Genomic DNA, 22467 nt, shown 5'->3' on the forward strand with positions numbered 1-22467 from the left:
GCTCGTGCCGTGCCGCAGGATAGGCGGCCAGGTCGAAAACGCGGAACACGCGGAACACGCGGAACACGCGGAAAAGTGAAATTTTGCTTTAAGCTTCTGGAATGAAAATACATAAACAAAGCAACAGAGCTCTTTCAAGAATTGAAATATAAGATCTTATTTTCAATTGAAAGAGAATTCCGCGTTTTCCGCGTTTTCGATTTCGAATGAGGGTGAAAATCGAAAACGCGGAAAATGCGGAAAACGCGGAAAACGCGGAAAACGCGGAAAACGCGGAAACCTTTAATAACCAATTATATTTGCTAATTTGATGACAAGAGAGGTATATAATGAGTTTTTAAGCCTTTTGTAGGAAAACCCCTTGGAAAATCGGCTGGAACCGATTTCCGCGTTTTCCGCGTTTTCGCTTTTCACCCTCGTTCGAAATCGAAAACGCGGAAAACGCGGAAATCGGTTCCAGCTGATTTTCCAAGGGGTTTTCCTACACAATCTTGTCTGTGCTTGATAAGAAAACAAATCGGGGACATTTCATCATTATCTTACTGGTCGAACCGGTGAAAATGGTGGAAGATTGAGATTGTGCCAACGTAAGAGATGTTTAAGACAAGCTGCGTTGTTGCTCTTGCAGCCACAAAATCTGTGTTAAACTTAATCAAAGGCTTAATAACTCATTATAAACCTGTCTTGCCATCAAATTAGCAAATATAATTGACTATTAAAGATTTCCGCGTTTTCCGCGTTTTCGATCGTTCGAAATCGAAAACGCGGAAAACGCGGTATTCTCATTCCTTTAAAACAAGGTCCTATATCTCAATTCTTGAAAGAGATTTGTTGCTTTGTTTATGTCTTTCCATTCTAGAAGCTTCAAGCAAATTTTCACTTTTCCGCGTGTTCCGCGTGTTCCGCGTGTTCCGCGCTTTCCGCGTTTTCTATGCAATCAAACGCTTTTGAGAGATCCATTAGCAAGGCACCAACCACCCCTTTTTTATCTAGGGAATTCTTGCAGATATCCATTAATCTCAACAGCGCATGCTGTGTGTTGAAACCTTTCCGAAAACCACATAAGTAGGGAACTAGGAACGTATCCGCGAAGTCGACCATCTGAGCATATAGAAGCCGTTCAAAGACCTTTGATAATGCGGATAGAACGGTGATAGGTCGATAGTTTCGTTTTTCTGTAGTTTTGTCACTTTTGAATAGTGGAGTTATGTCTCCTAATTTAAGATCTTCAGGAAACGTTTTCTGGAGCAATGAATTATTGAAAATTGTCGTCAGTAATGGTGCAAAAATGTCTTCGTTTTCTTTCAGTATCCGCGGAGGAATACTTTCAATTGTAGACGCTTTTTTTGTATTTAGTCTCAATAATTCATCATTGACTGCCTGCATTGTAATTGGTTTGAATTCGAAGAATGTGCCATGGTTTACCTTATCCTTAATCTTGCGGATGCTGGGATGATGTTTATATTTTTCAACAGCAATTTCAACAGGATCCAGCAAATGGTCTGTCGAATTGAGAATGCATTCACCAGGGGCAATGTCAATTGTCTTCGTGATATTTGTAAAAAATTCATTAAGGATCTCAGCTATTTCACTGTCATTCGTAATAAACTTTTCATTTTCGATAAGCGTAATACTTGAAGAGGTTTGTACCTTGTCAGTAAAAAGTGGTTTTACAGTTTTCCAGAACTTTTTATTGTCAGTGACAGAATTTATATCAAGGTTACCATAATATGACGTTTTTGCTTGTCGCAGAATTTTCACACACCTATTTCTTTGCTTTTTAAAAGCGTTCCAGTTTTCAGAAGTATTATGCCTGTTTAATCTGTTACGTAACTGTGAACGGAGCATAATTGCCTTTCTTAAAGTTTTCGTCATGAAGGGTGCATCATTTGCGCGTAAATATTTCTGTTTTAGAGGTACATGGTTATTCAGAACTTCTTCGACTACAGAATTAAAATTTTCATATTCAGAGTATGCTTCGCTGCTCTTAGCTAGATTGCTTCTAAGGTCACTGCGAAACTTTATAGGATCAAATTTACTGTAGTCTCGGTATGTCACAATCCTAGGACCTTTTTTTACAAAACCACTCTTTAACACTGTTAGTATCATTAGATGAAAATTAGACAATCCCACTTCTATTGTCGTAGTGTTTTGAAAACCAGAGGTTTTATTCGTTAGAAACATATCAATGGAAGAGGGATTGTCAGCAGATTTATAACAAGTGGGACTTTTTATTAGATTTTTTAATCCATAGATATCCATGAAATTGCTAATTTCATAATTTTTCTCTTCCGAATTTAAATCTCCAATAATGACGAAGTTTTCGTATCGAGGTGTAAGTTGGTCAAGCACTTTGTACATCTCTGCGAAGAAAAATTTTTCACATTGAGAAGGGGGGCGGTAGGTACTGATCAATGCCCATGTTTTCTTGCCCACATTAATTTCAGTTAATACACATTCAATTGAATTGGCGATGTTCACCAGTTTAATTTCATTTGCTGGAACTTTTTCTCTGATATAAACCAGAATCCCACCACCGTTTGTATTTCTATCATAACGGAAGGGTTTTTTGAAACCATCAATTAAAAACTGATTAGTAGGAAAGGATTCGTCTAATTTGGTTTCAGAAACTGCGAGGATGTCAACATTTTTTGCAATCAGGGTTTTGAGATCCTCTATTTTGTTTCGGATTGAGTTTATATTTAGATGTGCCACAATTAGGCCTCTCTTGTTTTTGTTCCTAATAGTTGATAGATTGGCAAGGGGGTTAATATCTTCGGTATCAGAACTAGCAATTTCATTGGTATTTTGATTTTCTAAATTAGGACAAATGTACTTAGCTGTATGAGTCCCATCATCACGTCACTGAGCTTTGAGATATTTAATAAGGTTATTGGCAAGAAGGACTGTGCCCATTCTATTGAGGTGCAAAGCACTTCCATTTAGGTGCTTAGTTGTATCGATGTTTTGATGCTCGATGAGATCTAAACTATTTTCTCCGCACAGGGTTTTCAATTTTTCGTTTACAGTTTTTGCTTTTGTATTTAACGTTGAATCGTCACCTCGAGATATAATAGCTGATACAACAACTTCATTTGCTCCGTTTCTTAAATCAGCTGCCAGATCACAGATTTCAGATGCAATTTCATCAGCTGGCTTGTTTGTTCCCAGCGAGTTGGTCCCAACATGAAGAACGACAATGTCTGGGTTTTTTTTCATTGGTGGTTTTGAGTAATCTGCCATGTAATCTGGTATTGAAAACCAGAGGTTTTATTCGTTAGAAACATATCAATGGAAGAGGGATTGTCAGCAGATTTATAACAAGTGGGACTTTTTATTAGATTTTTTAATCCATAGATATCCATGAAATTGCTAATTTCATAATTTTTCTCTTCCGAATTTAAATCTCCAATAATGACGAAGTTTTCGTATCGAGGTGTAAGTTGGTCAAGCACTTTGTACATCTCTGCGAAGAAAAATTTTTCACATTGAGAAGGGGGGCGGTAGGTACTGATCAATGCCCATGTTTTCTTGCCCACATTAATTTCAGTTAATACACATTCAATTGAATTGGCGATGTTCACCAGTTTAATTTCATTTGCTGGAACTTTTTCTCTGATATAAACCAGAATCCCACCACCGTTTGTATTTCTATCATAACGGAAGGGTTTTTTGAAACCATCAATTAAAAACTGATTAGTAGGAAAGGATTCGTCTAATTTGGTTTCAGAAACTGCGAGGATGTCAACATTTTTTGCAATCAGGGTTTTGAGATCCTCTATTTTGTTTCGGATTGAGTTTATATTTAGATGTGCCACAATTAGGCCTCTCTTGTTTTTGTTCCTAATAGTTGATAGATTGGCAAGGGGGTTAATATCTTCGGTATCAGAACTAGCAATTTCATTGGTATTTTGATTTTCTAAATTAGGACAAATGTACTTAGCTGTATGAGTCCCATCATCACGTCACTGAGCTTTGAGATATTTAATAAGGTTATTGGCAAGAAGGACTGTGCCCATTCTATTGAGGTGCAAAGCACTTCCATTTAGGTGCTTAGTTGTATCGATGTTTTGATGCTCGATGAGATCTAAACTATTTTCTCCGCACAGGGTTTTCAATTTTTCGTTTACAGTTTTTGCTTTTGTATTTAACGTTGAATCGTCACCTCGAGATATAATAGCTGATACAACAACTTCATTTGCTCCGTTTCTTAAATCAGCTGCCAGATCACAGATTTCAGATGCAATTTCATCAGCTGGCTTGTTTGTTCCCAGCGAGTTGGTCCCAACATGAAGAACGACAATGTCTGGGTTTTTTTTCATTGGTGGTTTTGAGTAATCTGCCATGTCTTCAACATTTGCTCCGCTGAAAGATTTGACATAGACATTCTGCCCATTTCGCAGAGATCCTTTCAATTTTCTCCCATCCAAGTGCTTAAGTATGGAGTCGCCAATAATAAGGATATTCTTCTTGTTCCTTTTGTTCTCCGCTCTGCTTTGGATTTTCTTTGTTGTCCTTCTCTCTTTTGCTGTTTGCACTTCGCTGGCTTCCGTACTGCGAGTTTGAGTATGGTTTTTGGATGTTTCCAAATCGCTTGACTCATCATCGCTTGACAGAAGGGCAAAGCGATTTTGCCACGCTAAGGGATTTCTGTTTGCAGATTTTGCAACGTCCTTTGATACTTGGGAATATGCAACTTTTGGTGTTTTAACTTTGTACCTGGGCCTTTGGGATATCTTGTCATGCCCATAAATATCTTTGGCTTGTTTTCTTTCAGTTTCTGCCTTCTTTGTCAGGCTCCTTGTTATTATTGGACTCACATGTGCTTCACTTTTTCCTGCCAATTTCTGTATTCCGCTGGGAGAAGGTCTCATTTCGTTGTCAAGACAGCTTTTGCTTCCATCAAGTGTTTTGACTTCAAATCTAGGCCCTTCCAACAGACCTTCAATAATTTTCTGTTTGTCAAACAGCTGCTGCTCCAAAGAGATAATGCGGTCTTGAAGACATTTTAGCAACGCTTCCCTATCACTTTCAGAAGGGTCTATACTTGGTCTATTAGCAGTTTGGGCCTTTAATAGTAGAATTTCTCCATGTGAGAATCTTTTGAATTCCTCGAGTTCTGCTTGGATCCTCTTAAAGTCGCCGACGTTTACATAACCCTTCGACTTTGGCCATTCAGAATCTCTTTCGGAGGTTGGGTTAAAATCTTCATTCTCAGTGTCTATATTTTCCTGGTCTTTGATACGATAGGAAACTTTGTTGTGGGACATGGTAGTGTATAATTTCCCCTCGTTTACCGCTTGATCCAAGATGGCGACTGTCTTTGTTTTGTCCCAACCATGTTTCGACAAGCAGAAGCTAGCGATTGAATCCATATGTCTTCCTTTGCTTGTACTCCTTAGAATTTCTGTAGCTTCCATAACAGTTTCAATGTCTGTTGCCATTTGAAATATGAGTGAATTTGCAGTGAAAAGAGTATTTCTTAGAGCGCATAAAAGCCACGTCCTACCAGCTTCGTCCTCCGAACCTCAGAATTGTTTATAAAGACAGTCATGCTGACTACGAAGCATTGCTGACTTTGGATAATGCAGTATCAATTCACCAACGCAATCTACAGTACTTGATGATAGAAATATACAAAACCAAACATAACCTGAACCCTAGTTTCATGAGTGAGATTTTTGAAACAAGAAATGTACATTATGATTTGCGAACTAAAAATAATCTTTGCATTCCAAAAGCCAGGACAACTTCTTATGGTATAGAAACTGTGAGATATTTAGGTCAAAAACTGTGGCAAACATTACCTCACAGTATAAGAGAGTCCCAATCATTGGCAACATTTAAAAAAGAATTAAGAGCACACCCTATAGAATGCGACTGTAGATTGTGTAAAAAATTTATTGCTGGGTTAGGTTTTATTTAGAACATTATACCTTAAACCTTTTTAATATTGTATCATATATTTTTATTTCATACTAACTCTTATTAGATAGTTGGCCTTAATTAGCTTCTTTATAGCTATCAACCGTTCATTTAGTACGCCAACTTTAAACAAATTATTTATTATTATTATATATTATTATTATTATATATTTTCGACCTGGCCCTGTTCGCCGGATTCTATGAATCTTGCAGTGAGTATAAATACGAAGATAAAACTCAGAAAAAAGCAAAACGGCGACGAAAATCCAATGTAATCCAAATGAATACTTATTAAGAATTTAAATGCTCCCTTCCCTCTTTGGCTGCAAAAAAAAGACTTTCCTCTTTCCTGCAGAAGAACCTACCAAAGATACTGGAACAGTCAGGGCCTAAAATAAGCGTGGATCCACTGTGGATCTGACTCACTTTGTGGAGTTATAAATTAAAATTGTGGAACTGTTATTGTAAAAAGTGTGGATTTGAAAATAGTGCATGTTCTTAACAGTGGAGCATAAAATACAAATCAAAACGCCTAAGATAGAATTAGGAACATTTTCTCAATTCGAAGTGAATGCCCAATCCCAGCCTTATGTCTTGCACTTATTTTTTAAAAGAAAATTGCGATAAGAAATAAGCAATGGACAGTAAAGAAGAATTAAGAAACTTCAGAACTCGAAAGCTTCAGTACATGCGGAGAAAATTCAATTGCGCTTTAGGATATTGTTGTGTGCTATTTTGAAGTAAGATGGACTCTGTATACAGCTTTAACTTCAAGACATCATCTCAATTTAGTTTGCTTTTATGACTTGCTTCAAAAAAGACACTAAGCCTAAGTACCAAGACCGAGATTATGATTTCCTGCCCGTCATGTATTTTAGGGTTTATGTGATACCTTTCAGTAGATGTGAGAGAAAGTTATAAAGCAATTCAACTAGGGTGTTTTAAATTGAAAAAGCATTGGCAAGACTTTTCTCAAGGCTATAGCAGCTGAACGATAATAAGCCTCTCGACGTTAGCTGGGATGGGAAGAACATTTAGTTGGGGATGTTACATAATAGTCCTCCCTAACTGTTTTCCAATAATAGGTTAGAAAATGTTTTGAAGGTTTACGCTAACGAACCCATTAGTAGCAGTTCTGCTGGGAACCCGTTCTTGTTCTTTTTCGTGGTGCTTTATCTTGTGCGGTCAGAGATAAATTTGCATTTTATCTAACTCGGTTTGTATTTTTACATTAATTGAAATCTTTTCTGAATCGTTATGTTCATAAATAAGGACTGGAAGAAGCAAGTAATTTCTGAAAGGGGTGTTGTGTGTCCTGATCTAGCATAACATTATGGTTTTAGCATAACATTGGCCAAAAATCGTCATTTAGCATAAGGACTAGCATAATTTGGATATTTTTCAAAAAAATCATTTTTAAATTGATCCGTTGTCTATCGTTGTCAAATTGGAGTAAATTGGGAGTAAATTGGGACTTTTCACTTTCAGGATTTTGCCAGATGTTTGGAATAGTTGGCGGCCAAATTCAGTCTGCTAAACGCAGTATACAAAAAGCTAATTTTTTTCTAATTGTGGGGAGTGATAGCGTAATCACAATTTTCTTTGTAGGTTGCAAAAGTTTGCACTTGCTTTTATCTTAAATTGTCTGTTATCTTTTGCTTTGTTTCATCATTCATCATTTGCAATTTTGAAATTCTTTTAAAAGTTTGGAATAATATTTGTGGAAAATTGTTTGTTTCCTTTGCATTTCGTTGTTTTTTTGCAACATGCGGCCAGAATTCAGCCAAATTTTGCTTCTTCGGCCAAATCAATTTGTGACGGTCAAAGGAATTTGAAAAACTGCCAAAATGCAGAAATTTGGCCATCAAAACCATTGATCTAAATTGCTAATTTGCTCATTTTTGTTTATGAAGAATGAGTACACTGGGTTTGAGTAGATGAGTCACTGATCAGTGAAATGAGTGATCAAAAAGGCCAAATAGCAACTTTCGCCAATTTGATATTCTGAGTACGTGTTGGCTTCTTTCTCGAGCAGGGTTGACTTGATTTGAAATTTAGCATAATTTTTTGCAAATCTAGTACAATCTTGTGAAAAATTTGGCATAATTCCAAAATTGAGATCTGGTAACACTGGCTGGTGCGTTGTGTTTGCATTACAAACAAGATCATGTTTTCAAACTGCGCGAAAAGAGAATAAAAAGAGACAAGCACAATTTTTACATCAGTGAGAGAATAGATTATTTGCCATCTGTAACAAGGTTCTCGTTCATATATCAAAACTTTTTGAAGAACAGATTTGATGACAGAGACAGAATTTGATGGGTTGAATGCAATTAAGAGCTTTTCATAAGCAAAAGAGATTTAAGCAAGCTTCACCCAGCTTTTGTCCCGGACAAAATATTTCATTCAATCATGCATTGAAATTTGAGAAATAAATGATCAAGATCACAGAGATCTGAGACTTGTTCTCAGAGGAATTCTACCAGACGAGACTATGGCTCGGATTCGCGCAGCAAACCCTAATTCTGCTGATGTAGAGAGGCTGATTCCCACCTACAAAAAGATAGAAGCAGATGGGGAAAGCAGAATTGCTCCAGAAAAACTTAACAAATATATAGATAAAGCAAATGATCTTGCAAGTTCTGAGTTCCATGAACAGCTGCAAAGATACGAGAAAGGAAAGAAAAAACAACTTTGACGGAGATCCGAACAAACCATGTAAATGGGTTTTCTTTCGATAACTTTTTTGCTTACAAGTTAAGACATCATTATACGTTGCTAATTTTCTTATTAACCCAATCCATATATTGTAAAGAATCAGCTTTTGCTTCTTATACTTCATTCATTTAAAAATTTGCTCAATTATGACATGCTATTTGCACTATGGTGGCAGTTTCTATATTTGCCATGCCCATGATGCCAATCCCGGCAAATCACCACGCCTTATTCTTATAAAAAAATGTGCGTCTATAAAAATTTGCTATTCTAGGCCTTTGTTAATGCTGTTAAGTAGTCAGTTTCTATTTTTGCTATTGTTTTCTGCAACATTTTGTGCAGGAACCTACCCTGGGTACAAGATTCACTCTACAGAAAGCAAGAGAGATATTTTCATAGAGTGAGTCTGGTACCCAGTGTAGCAAGAACCCCACTTGTTATTTTGATAACACTTCCCCCCTGGACAGAAACTTTACTGATAATATTCAATTGAAATTCTAAAATGTAGAAAAAAGGGGCAGAAAATCAATGTTCAGCAATATTTGAAAGCTCATTTGAAAGCTCAATAGTGAGCCTAGTTTTTCGTTTACTCTAAGTTTACCTCGCCAAGTCTTTCTTTCACTATTCTTTTAAGGTGTTCTATGTTTTTTTGCATTCAAATGAGAAATCTGAGTGAATCACATTACTTATTACTTGAACTCACTGAAGTATGAATGTAAGGTTCTGGCATCAAATAAAATGGTGGAAAAACTACCACAATGTTTGCCAATTTGTTTAAAGCCTCCCAGCCCGAAATTTGCTCCGGCGTCCTTCCAGTTTTCTCACTTGATTCATTCGTTCTCTTGATGTTCTTAAAGCGTCCTAGGAATAGAATCATCTTGTGGCAAGCCCATTCTTGCCTCTACAATTTCCAGATAATTGTTTTAAATTTTTATCAATATGATATTAGTGAAATATAAGCCTATACATTCATTGTCCATCCTTCTAGAGAAATCTTACCCATTCTTGCATTAACTTTATCCTTTCAGCCGCATTAAAAATACTACTCGAGCATTTAGATGGATGTGCCCAAATTAAAAATTTCGTTGATAAGCTTGGTCTTCACACTGTCTGTGTATGCTGCACGTGTTTATTCACCTTTTCTTTGGTCCTGTTTAATGTAACTAATGAAAATGTTTCTTCTAAGAAAATTGAGGGTGGGTCCTCATTTGTTTGTAGGTTATGGCCCCCACTTTTTGCAAAACAATAGAGCTTTATTCAAAATATTTTGTCATGGCTGTTAAATTTGCTCTTGGCCCTCTCCTTGAAACTTACGTCAGAGCCCATGCGATTGGTCTACTAAAAATCCATGAAATTATTATGGCCTGCCAAGATTCAATCTATCTTTTTCCTTACCAGTCTCGGAGGGGGCGGGGGGGGGGGGACTAAGCCTGATTTTGGACAGGACGTGCCAATTGGTTAAAACACTTGGACCTATAATTCCGCACATGTCTGAAAAAATAAGACACATAATTCCGCAAATTTGATGAAAACTATACCATATTTTCACAAAGCAAATAATGTTTTCAAGCACAACAAAATCACCTAACAAATTTTGCATGTTCTTTGCTCCAAAATCTCAATACTACACATAATTCATAATTCTATTTCTAATTGGACATTCATTTTGTTAATGCTAAATCCGCACATATTTCCAAAACTGATACCGATTATTCCGCAGTTTTCAGAAAAAGGTAGCCCTTAAATAAAGGCACTCCCCGTACCTTCATGCATGATAAGATACCGCCCCCGAGCTTACCAGTATCCAGTATTAGAAATTTCTTGAATTTTTGAAAAATGCGTGTACTGCGATAAATTGGCTGCTGTTAGGGGAGGGGGTCTTACTGAAATTTTGAGGCGCTAAAAGGTCCCCGATCTCCTGCGCCGTTATATGGTTGTTCTCCAGAAGGAGGCAGAATTTCAGTGCTTAGATTCTAAGCACATGTAAACCAGATTGAACTACTTCGAAGCAACCAAAATGGAGGGCGATTGGTTGGCGATGGTAAAAGAGCAAGAACAACATGCATTAAAGAAGAAACCACAAAATGCGGAAAGTGCCACTGGTTTGGAAGCCAAGGTAACTTGTTTTATGGAGTACCTATTAGAGAGCTCCTCCTTAGACAATTATACCTAAATACATATGAGCATGGTTTTCAGATGCAGTTTTATTGACTGCTCCTGAAACCCATGCTCATTCTTTGTTCTGTACAGTATTGTGCCTTTTTTCACTTTCTTCTGTGTCGGGCGTAGATTTATTTTGTAGTTGTCTGATTTAGTTGATTGTCATGTATTTTGATTGTTTTAGTTAATTAAGGTTATTCGATTGCATATATTTGTATTATGTATTTAGTTATAATTGTCAATGGAAACTGAACTGAACTGAACCTGTTGAGAGAGTGAGCAAAATATATGTTTTTAAATGATTAACAGAATTGTTACTTAGTTATCCAGGTTACAAAATGTTCAAAACAAAGAATGCAGTCTGGTTTGACTAGTTGCAGTCTTTATGTTTTGAAATTCCATGACATATTCATCGAAATTGTTTTCATTGTAAAAATAGTTTTGAAAATTTGTGATCTAAGAATTATTTCTTATGTTGTTTTTGATCACTTTATGTTCTAGGCCAACCTTGATTACAATTTGCATCACATGTAAAATAGCAAATTGAAATCCCCATTTTCAATGACATTATTTTTCTTTGATAGAGTTACTTTATCTTTCATAATTCAAGATTTTGCCCTGTATCCATATTGGTGTGGCTCAAGAATCAATATGTATTCTTCTCAAAGTTTGAATTACTTTCAAAATAACATATATAAATTTTCGGAAAAAGCTTTGCCATTTGAAAATGAAGCAGATGTATCAGACCCAATTATCAATAAAACAGTAAAAATTACATCAAGTTTCAACCAGAAAATTTTTATTTCTGATTTTAGTTGTATCAAATATTTCAAAGACCCGTATTATAGAAAAATGTGCAGACCCGAAAGAGATTTGCAGACACTCATTTCAACAACTTTCCAATAAGATATACTGGCAATGAAGTAAATCTATCATATTCTTGCCTGATGTTAACATTAACCAAGGGTCTGGAGATGACCTTGCACCAACTGATGCTATAATTCTTGTCTAGAGAATAGCTACCATAGTGAAAAATCTTTGGAGGATCCTGTATAGGATCTTCGCAGGATCCTGTTTAAGTATCCTACAGGATTCTGTTTAAGTTTCCAGATTTTCCACTTGTATATACATATAAATTAATTTTTGACTCTGTTTCTTTCTTTTTTGTTTCATAATAATAGTAGTAATAAAAACACAAATATTTAGACACAATGACCTGTCAGCATGATAACAATTTTGTTATCTTAAGAGTCCTGGTATGAAAGAAAAGTAAATGGCTGTCAAGCCTGGCCGTTTGAGAAGAGCCATAAAGAAGGCTGTATATGAAGCATGGAATTTCAAAATATCGACCGTTGCTGTAAAACAAAAATATTCAACATAACACAATTACAAATATGTTTCTATTATAGCTTATTCTTTATGGAGTCCGACAGTAACAGTAGTTAAAGGTTAACATTGCTAGAAGCTCTAAAATTCATACTTATCTCAATATTGAAGGACACGCTAAGCCAAAAAATTTGAAAAGCGGGGGAGCTCCAATAAGAGCAGGGGGCTATTAGATTTTTGAAAAATGAATGATGGGGGAGTCCATTCATGGGGGGCCTTAGAGTAAGCTGATCAGTTTAAATCATTTCAGGTTTCAGAAAGCGACATCAGGTTTGCCTTTTTTATTTTTTCTAATCCTTCTCTCTTTGTAGGCATCATCTGCCTCAGGAAATACTTTAAGGAACCATTCTTGCTCCTTTGCTTTCGATACCGAATGTTCCCATCGTTGCTTTTTGTTTATCCAAAATAAAGCAGCTGAAGTAGGGTCAAATTCTGATATGCTTGGCATGTTTTGAGACACATACAGATAACTGAACATCGTTTGTGGAGACAGGGAGTCACTGTCATTTGTTTTTATTTTGTTGTATGTGCTCATCAAACATTCAACATCTGCAGAATGTGGCTAAGCTGCTACGGTCCTTGCAAGGGGTGTTGGAATTACCATGTATACATCATCATTGAAAGAGGACCACATAATCTGCAGAATCTGAGCTGGCCCACGATTCTGTAGCTTCTCAAAGGATGCTATTTCCTTATATTCGTAAAAGAAATCTCGCATGTGGCAGATCAGGGCAAATATGTTCATGGCCATTTCTCAAGCTGTCATCACTGATATCACTTGTAAATAAACGCAGTGGGTGGAGTGCAGTTGAACAATCACATTCTTCTTGAAATCTCTCATTCAGATAATTAATAATGGACTGAATAAGTTCGCAACGTATTGCTTCCATGGCTCGCTTGTCAAAGATGTATCTGTTGTGCCTTGCTGTGCCTCTTTTTTGATAATAAGGTCATCCCCATAGAATATGGTACCATCTTCAGTGGTGCTCACATTGGACTGAAACTCTTCTTCCCAGCCACCAATCAGATATTTTTCTAAGAGCTCACTAAATCTTTGCACAGCATTTTCTTTTTTGACTCTGATATCCATGATTGTTATTGAGTCATCTTCAAAACACTTTTGGAATCTTCTGTAGATGTACAGGACGTCAGCAGTAACACAAGTCAGATGTTGTCAAGCCATTTTGATCTGATTCCTCTTGCCTCAGTGTCATTGCTATATTCTTTAAGAAGAAGTATAAAGGCACGCCAATTTTCAAGATAACTTCAAACATGCTACTTGTGAACTCTGTCCATCCCACTTCAAAGTATTTTGAAGATCGAACAGTTTTAAACTGGTTTTTTCAGCTAGGGTTTCAAGTTCCTTTGTGCAAAACGCTGATAGATGGAAATATGTACAAAGTCTGGCAACATTTTTAGCAAGCTAACTTTTTACCACATTTCACCTCAATTACATCTCGGCAGACTGCTTTCCATGCCAGATTCATTCTGTGAGCTGCACACCAAATCTTTATTAAAGGTAACTTTGAGGCAGATGCATCTCTTTGGTCTTGGCTCAGTTTCCAAAAACCTCTATGCTGGCCAGTATTCATGTTTTCTCCATGAACTGAGCCATCTGTACGTTATGACACAGCCAAAACACTATCAAATCGATCTTTTATTATGAGGCTATCAGATTCAACAATGCAATCTAGAAGGTCTGCATGGTGAGTTAGATTAAGATATCTGAAACTACCTGCTGCTGACTCAAATTTGCCTGTTTACCCGTTTGCACTGTATTTGATTGCTTTTTGATGTGCAATCTCCCTCAAAAGCCAAGACGAAGATCCCCTTTTTCAATCATTAAAGACAGTTGCCATCATTGAACCAATCTTCTTTACTAACACGGAACTTTGTCTTGAGGTGGATCCCTCTAAGGTGTTGGGATCTTGCAAAAGTTCTCCTTTCTCTAACCTGGTTTTTTTTCTGCTTTGACTGCTTCAAGGTGCAGCGTAGATTGCAGGTGATTATCAATATATTTCTGCCTAATTTCTGAACCATCCTCACTACAGATTGGAGGTAAGTGATTAGATTCTTTGTGAATCTGAATGATATTATGGTGTTTGAAACAAACTTGACATCTAATTTCTTTTCTTCCCATAGTACCTTCCCATAGTTGAGTCTTCTTTGTCTTATTTCTTGATGAGGTGATATCTAAGGCACCTTGTTTGACATATGTTGATTCTTCGAGACCTTGTTGTTGTTGAACTTCGGGACTTCTTTGCTTTCAGGCACATTACTGCTGCAGCTTTCCTCATCTTTTTTATTGTTTATCCTCTTGCTGTTAGTGCTTTTGGTGAAATAGTTCTCAATTCTTGGTTTCTTTTTAACAGAATAAAATTGTTCACTCAAGATTAGAAAAAGCAGCGATTCAAAGCAAAACTTCAATTTAAAAAGACTCTGATATTATTTTCTTGCTGAATGAGAAATTAACCAAAGAAAGAAAGCCCTGTAAAGTCAAAACAAAGCTGAAACCAATTAAATTTTGATTTCAGATGTGACATTTTACAAACCGTTCAAAAATTTGTGCAATTTTATTTTTTACAGCTTTGCTTAACTTTACAGGGGTTTCATTCTTGCTATAGATGATATAGAGAATTGATAAAAAAAATAATGACAATAGCCCCTGTGCAATTATTGAACAGAGTAAAAGTCTCCCCAATTTAGGCTACTTTTATGCAGTCATATCTCCAGTTTAGGAGCATAATTCTAAACTGCGCATGATGAAAATCTAGAATGACCCTTAGATATTGAAAAAATCATAGACTTATTTTGCCTTGAGATTTTTTCGCTTGCAGCAGTTCAAAGCTTTTAGTGCACTTTCATGCAGCTTGGTGGCTGTTTGGCTGCCATTGTTGTTATTTTTGCTAGATTCAGGGGTCTTTTACAAGCTCTGATTGTCTTTTACACCATTTGAGAGCAAAAAGCTGATTGGCTATAACATTTTTCACTCTTGCTGGACCAGATTTTTCTGGACCAAGGAACTTGCGCTACGATCCATGGAAGTTTTGTACTGTTCTGTTATGTTATAAAGTTTTAAAAACTCTATCAACAGAAAAACATATTTATAACAAAAATATACCTAAAATGGAAAAACCCATTTCACAATTTTGAATTTCCAAGACCACATTCTGGATTTCCAAGGCCACAAAATGTGGGAAAAACCACACTAAAATAGTCCCTGGACCAGGGCTTGGCATATCCACATTTTTAGGGGTAGAACTTTCTTTAGGATCTGGCCTGCTGGATCTTATTTCTCAGGTTGCTCTATAAATTTTTCAGTTTCTGTAATATTTTTTCTTCAATTTTTGGTTACATTCTGAATGCATTTTGTTGTTAGGTCAACAGTTTAAATGTAGCAGATGAGAAGAAATCAGCTACTGGTCAACAAGATTCCAAAGAGGAAGCCAGTCAAGCTAAAAAAAATGGAGCAGATAGTGAAGGTATGGCTTGTTAATTAAAATAAAAGCCAGTTTATCTCTAGCAGCATTGTTTGTTTGCCGCAGATATGAAATGACATAAAATCTAATCAGCGAAGGGCCTGGATGTTGACTGGTTTTAGCAATGTAATTGAATATTTTAGCAATGAGTTGATATATGACTTTTTTAGGTATTTGATTTTGATTTTGCCAATGCCAGGACTTTTGTTATTTTTAATGCTGTGGGAGGCATTTGATACTTCCCGGCAGTAAAAGGTGTTTTCATCTTTTCTGGTAGTATCCTTGGAAATGGTTTCGCATCTTGCATTTCCGCAAAAAAACACCTCGCAAAAATTCATCCAATGGACTATGTACCAACAAAAAAGAAAAGATACTAAAATCTATGACACAAAAACTAATGGAAATTTTAAAACCAGATCACAAACCAGTAGATTTATGTCTAGCTACAGATAATATTTTGATACATAATGATGGTATCATTGTTTTTAGAAAAGGAAGTGTCTGTGGCAGAGGCGTCTTTGATGACAAAAGTATTGCGAACTCATTTGACAAATGTTAAGAGTGAGGTGGAAGTGTTGCAGAGAGACCCAAATTCACCACTATATTCTGCAAAAACTTTTGAGGAGCTGGATTTGTAAGTTACTTATTTTTTCATGTTGAAATACTTAGCAACACAAGCTGCAAACCTAAATCCTTGCCCAAACACTTTTGGAAATCAGCCAAACAATGTCATTTTTCACGCCTGTTTTCACCCAACAGATGAAAAAGGGGATGGTGGTAAGCTTCCCATTTCTTTCTTTTTGTCATGGGTAGGCCAAGCAAAGAAAGTAGCTACTGCCTGTGTAATTCTGGCACTAGGAAAGTTTTTCAAGAATGAGCCTTGAAACAATGTAGTGAAAGTAAGTCCTGAAACTGAGTCCAAAAGAGGCTAGAATAAAAGAAGCCAAGTATGCAGTGACGGCAGAAAAGTAAAAATATATGCAAAGGAATGGGGAATTCAGAGGCACAGAATAAGAATAACCTGTTCATCTGTGAATAGATTATATTGGAGAGGTCTGTGATGGTTTGAGTCACTGTGACTTGTTTAATTTGAACCAGATGTCATAACATAACATGGAGACATTTGAGAAAAAAGGTTTTAGGGCCTTGCCAAGAAAGCAAAAGAAAAACGTATCCTTTAAGGCTGAAATATTTGAACAGGTCCAACTTGCATTGGTGCAAGGGAAACTATAACTGATGGCCCAATTTACAAAATCAGTAGTTTGTTATCCTTTAGGTGAAATGGACATAAAAAGGGTCGTGTATTTCACCTTTAAGGCTGGCTCTTTAGAAGATTGTTGTTGATTTTAATAGTTGTACTGCAATCCAATGCAAATATGAATTTGCTAATTAGCAATTTAAAGGGTGTGTAGCAGGAGTAGAGCTGCCTGGAATTGTAAGAGATACACTATGTGATTTTTTTAAAACTGTTCTAGCAAGAATTTTAGCAAATACCCAAATATTACGATATCATTCAGAAAGTGAGACATATGGCACATCTGATAATTCTCCATTCATCTGATAAAAATTTAAATTAGAATTTAAGAAAAAAGTACCACAGGGGATATATATTGCCCCTGCATTCTGCAGTAACTTTCTGTGCTTGAGTCCTGTTGAGCCTTGTATAAGACAATCCTTTCTCTCAAAAGTATAATGATCTAACTGTGAAGGACCTGATGATAACACAGATGACCATTTGTCAATCTGGGTTCTGCTGCTAGTATCAATATTGTATCAGTATCAATATTTGCCCAGAAATATCTTTTTTCCTGAACATCCATCCTCATTGTTATACACCCACTCAATAAGTCACAGTCGCAGTTTTGACACCATAATCAATGTAGTTCAGCATGCTGTACAGCCAATCAATAATAAATTCAACTTTCATATAGAAAGTATTATTTTAATTATTTTTTGTATTCTAAATCAGTGCTGCATGGAGACCTGCAATCAGACATCTTGTTTATTTTTTATTGAAGACAAATTTGAATGGCATAATGCATTACATTGATGTTTCATCTTTCTCATGACAATTTATATTTATTTTAGAAATGATGATTTGTTGAAAGGTGTATATGATATGGGGTTCAACAAACCATCAAAGATCCAGGAGACTGCCCTTCCCATGCTTCTTGCATATCCGTGAGTCTTCACTTTTGTCCTTCCTTATCTGATAATTGTAAAGAAGATTTTTTATATGCTTAAAATTACAATGTTATTGTGCTTGCATCAGTATTTTGGTATTGCAAAATTGGAGCACGAGGAAGGCTTTAACTTTCGTTCATCTGAGCAACTCCAGTTGCAAGTCCATTATTTTTATTTTTGTCTCTGGGTTGTCAATTGTACCATTTAACACCCGGCTCAACTTCTTATAATCTCTGTTGCTAGACATCTTGCAGATATTAATGTTTGCATTTGTAAGACACAGAGGCAAGAAAATTATTCATCCTTTTCCAGCTAGACAGCCTAAACCTTTCTAAAATAAAGCAATGAAAAGATGGCCAGAACAAGGTGTGAGAACTGTTATTCTTTTGATTTCAACATTCCTCAACATTATTGTCCATGCGATCTCCACTTGTCTTGATTCTGGTACGTCAACCAACCTTCCCCGTAACCCCAGCTTCAATGTCTTTCTTGAAATACCTTTCTGTTAGTTTCAAAGATTTGCATTATTTCATAACCTGCTCTACTTTGGAACTGCAGGCCAAGTAATATGATTGCCCAGTCCCAAAGTGGCACAGGAAAGACAGCAGCATTTGTTTTGTCAATGCTTTCAAGAGTTGATGTCAGTAAACCGTATCCTCAGGTAACAGTTGTGTTGCTTATTTCAAAGTATTTTGCATGAATCCATCATCCTGCAGGAAAGACCTTTATGGCCTTGGTCCTTTATGACTGGTATCTTTTAATTAGAAGAAGCCTTCTATGACAGACGCCCGCAACGGCCTTGTGTGAGGTCACTGATCAGTTTGAAGGCTGTTAGTAGTTTTATGTAGTTATATATTAGTAGTCAAAGGCAATGCGATTCTCGCAGTAAAAGAACAACTACCCGCAAGGCATGCTGATTGCTCAAGAGCCTTTCAAATCATTATTCCATTTAATTTTGGCAAAGCCGTAGCAAGTTTTGATAGGGCAGCTACAGACTTCAACATCAGCCACAGTGTGTCACCATCAAGTATTTCCATTAAGAATTCTTACGTCTGCGATGTTGTATGATCTAGAAAATTTGAACCAGTTTAACCCTTATTATATTACTGTAGTCAATTGCAATATAAGGGAGATGAGTGTTTCCATTAAAAATCATTCGATTGGTGGTATCTGTTGCAGACAACCTTACGGCTCTTTCGGCAAGCTGTGGCTGCTTTGAAACATGTTTGTAATCACATTAAAAACTAACCGGGAAATTCCCTTTTTGATAAAGAATTGGTAAATTTATTAAAGAGGTTTATAAGTTAGTTTATTGAAGAGGTTTCTCAAGTAAGTAGATAGTAAAATATTTTTGTATGGAAATCATATGGTGTCATTGTTTTAAATTTAACTGGAGGAAATAATGAAGATGTGTAATCTGGTACAGCTTGTTTTCCCACCGCCGCCCAATGTGACAAGGGCGATGCAGTTTAGAGTTTCTTTCCAATGTTGCAGCTATAACATACTGACGTGAAATGTCTTTTTTAGGCTCTTCTGCTATCGCCAACCTTTGAATTAGCACGACAAACTGGATCTGTCTTGTCAAGGATGGGCAAGTACTTAATGGAAAAAGGATTGAAAGTGGATTATGCTTTAAAAGGCCAACGAGGTGTGAATATTCAAAAACATTTAAGGTATTATTACCTGCCTAAAATAACTCGTATAATAAGTTAGGATAATACTGGTCTAAAGTGTTTTTTATGCTTAAAGTATATACATTCTCGCTTGACCATTTAGCTTTTCGTAACACATTTGTACCTTTCTAATGCAGTGCCAAGAGGGGAAAAGTCGCAGTGCCAAGTGGTAATTGGAACACCCGGCACAGTACTTGATTGGCTGCTCAAGTATCGTCGCTTTGACGCCAAGAAAATATCAATATTTGTACTCGATGAAGCGGATGTCATGATATCAACACAGGGACATCAGGATCAATCGATTCGAATTAGGAGGTGAGGTACAGGACCAATTCTAAATGTTTAAATGTCAAGCAGGTAACATGTCGCGAACTGATAGAACTAGCCCTAATTGATGTGCAAGAGTTTTCAAAATTGCAACATTCTCGAGCTAAATAGCATTTAAAACTTTTAAAACTATGAAATGGGAAGTTTATCTTCAATTTGTTTAGAAATGTTCGCGTGGATTGATTCATCTCAAGGTTCTAACGCTTGGCGTCCAGACATTTTTCATTTCTTTGGTATTTCTTGTTCATATTTCAATGTTTTGTTTACTAATGTCGCTAGATATTTTCTGGATATTTTCAACCTTGGCTTGAATATACTAGCAAGAGCCATCTGCCTAATCCCTAGAATTGGTTTGGTCATAGAATTCCTTTGCTGTTGCAGGTAACATTACACTTTGTGTTTCAGAAACTTGGGTAAAGACTGCCAGTTGCTACTGTTTTCTGCAACTTACGATCAAGAAGTGATGAATTTCGCCAGCTCGATCGTCCAGAATCCTGTGGTAATACGACTCCGCAGAGAAGAGGAAAGTCTCGACAACATCAAGCAGTTTTATGTCAATTGTGAAAGCGAGGAGAAGAAATACGAGGCTTTGGCCAATTTATATGGGGTTTTGACGATTGGACAATCCATGGTGTTTTGCCACGTAAGTCTTTTGTGTCCTTTCCAACTATGGGCAATATCACCAAATCGAGTTCACTCGACGCTCAATTTATAGGCTATGCCGTCACTTTCTTCTGAGAAAATCCCCAATGGAGTTTTTTGTATGATCGTTTTCCTCTGTTTTTATTGTCAGATAAAGATTCTCTAGTTATTACCAATAACGTACGCGTTTCCTTGGAAGATGACTTTGCATTACATGGCATAGCATAATACTTGTCTGTGATTATTTTTTTGTGAATAAAACAGTGCCATAAAGAAACACTCGCATTCAACCCATTGATCTACTGCTGTCGTTTTTCCATTGGTACTTTGCTTAGTTACAAGCATTGTCTAGTGTAAAGTGGGGTCTTTTTAAAGATTGCCTAAAGACTGTATCTTAACCAGCAGAGTTGTAAGCTATAATTCCAGGATTTCATGGTATAAAATGGCAAGATGTTTTTTCGCATTGCGAAATCTATCTTGCATGTTTACTGTGTAGAAAGTTGAAGCTTAAAACTATCGGCTTCCCTGACCATGCATGCCAACATGTTTCTTTTTGTATATTAAGAGATACCGAGTAAGGTTACCATCCCCCATGGCTGAGGCGTTCAGCTGATTTAAAATTTCCATTGTGATATATTTTTAAATAGAGGAAAATTTTTGAAAATACAAATTTGTGTTTTTAGAAGGTGTTGGAGCTAAAAAAGAAGATGACACGTGTTCCACAGTTGGTCCTGCATCGATCGACTAGTTGGTAATGCCACTTATTGCTGTAGATATCTTTCGAATTTTATGTGTAAATCGCAATCATTGTACCAACTTTTTCCTAGACGAAACGATCGGCTTCGTGGTTGGCTGGAAAAATGACAAAAGACGGCCATGCTGTTGGTTTGCTTACAGGAGAACTTGAGATTGAGCAGCGACTGGCGACCCTTAACCGTTTTCGTGATGGAAAAGAAAAGTTGCTAATAACGACCAACGTTTGTGCTAGAGGGATCGATGTAGAGCAAGTGACAATTGTTGTCAATTATGACATACCAGTGAACCAATCAAACAGGCCTGATTTTGAGACATACTTGCATAGAATTGGAAGGACAGGTCGCTTTGGGAAGAAGGGACTTGCAATTAATTTTGTTGATGGAACGAGGTCGATGAATATGGTGAAGCAGATTTCTGAACACTTTAAAAAACCCATCAACAGACTTGTAACAGATGATTTAGATGAGCTAGAGAAACTAGAATCGTTTGCCTAATAACCTTGAACGGTGTCATGCATGACACTACTACACACTGGTAACTAGCAAATGATGATTTCTTGCAACACTCTTGTCTTTAAGATCATTAGTGTAGTACTTTCTAAGATTAGTAGCTTGTCAAAATATTGAAGATATTACGAGCTCTCTTTGTCAATATGGGAATCGCACAGTTTCCACTATTATAGCGTATCTTATTGGGGCATTTTATGTTATATATATTATGTTTAAATTTGATTGTTTTTCAGCATCTTGCTTTTGGGTGTTTTTCATGCTGTAGTGAATATTCGTTAATTTTAAGCATTTTCCTTTCTCAGTTTTCAATTCAGAAGCCATTTTTGGAAAATAGAAACTAGAACTAGCCCTTGTGTTTTTTATGGAAGTGATCGAAAACTTTTGAGGTTTTAAAGTACTGAGTTAAATTTTTTTATGAAACTGTCATTGTGGCAATTTTATCAAAAATAGAATCAGTGATACCTGTACGAACCACAGTACACATCTCTTTTGGGAAATTTCGATAGATAAGATAAGTTATAACTCACTGTATTTCGGTTTTCTCATTATTTATCAAGAAAATAACAGCCACTGTAAAGCTAGGATGGAGCAAGTGGCGGACTGGCTCAAAATTTTTAATCGGCCATGAAAAACTTAGGGGGGCCCAGGTGGGTGTGGTCTGAAAATTGGGGCGTGGTCAATTCAAAAAATGTTTAATAAAAATCGATCAAT

The 22467-nt window shown here is 36.5% G+C and overlaps 2 protein-coding genes across 2 annotated transcripts; one reads left to right on the top strand and one right to left on the bottom strand.

The window, feature by feature from the left end:
- Positions 1 to 3265: 3265 nt before the first annotated feature.
- On the bottom strand, positions 3266 to 5528 carry LOC148957902 (uncharacterized). The gene has a single exon (XM_089113953.1). It carries the CDS (start codon positions 5442 to 5444, stop codon positions 3966 to 3968), a length of 1479 nt encoding a protein of 492 aa, XP_088970079.1. The 5' UTR covers positions 5445 to 5528; the 3' UTR covers positions 3266 to 3965.
- A 5060-nt stretch (positions 5529 to 10588) lies between these two features.
- On the top strand, positions 10589 to 22102 carry LOC135688164 (ATP-dependent RNA helicase DDX19A). Its single transcript, XM_065204892.2, has 9 exons — positions 10589 to 10756; positions 15566 to 15668; positions 16155 to 16299; positions 17754 to 17846; positions 18408 to 18510; positions 19377 to 19497; positions 19660 to 19837; positions 20255 to 20492; positions 21319 to 22102. Exons 1-9 carry the CDS (start codon positions 10658 to 10660, stop codon positions 21739 to 21741), a joined length of 1503 nt encoding a protein of 500 aa, XP_065060964.2. The 5' UTR covers positions 10589 to 10657; the 3' UTR covers positions 21742 to 22102.
- Positions 22103 to 22467: the final 365 nt, after the last annotated feature.

Source organism: Rhopilema esculentum, chromosome 19 (assembly GCF_057945365.1).
Source record: "Rhopilema esculentum isolate cy_ngs chromosome 19, ASM5794536v1, whole genome shotgun sequence".
Classification (NCBI taxonomy): Eukaryota; Metazoa; Cnidaria; class Scyphozoa; order Rhizostomeae; family Rhizostomatidae; genus Rhopilema; species Rhopilema esculentum.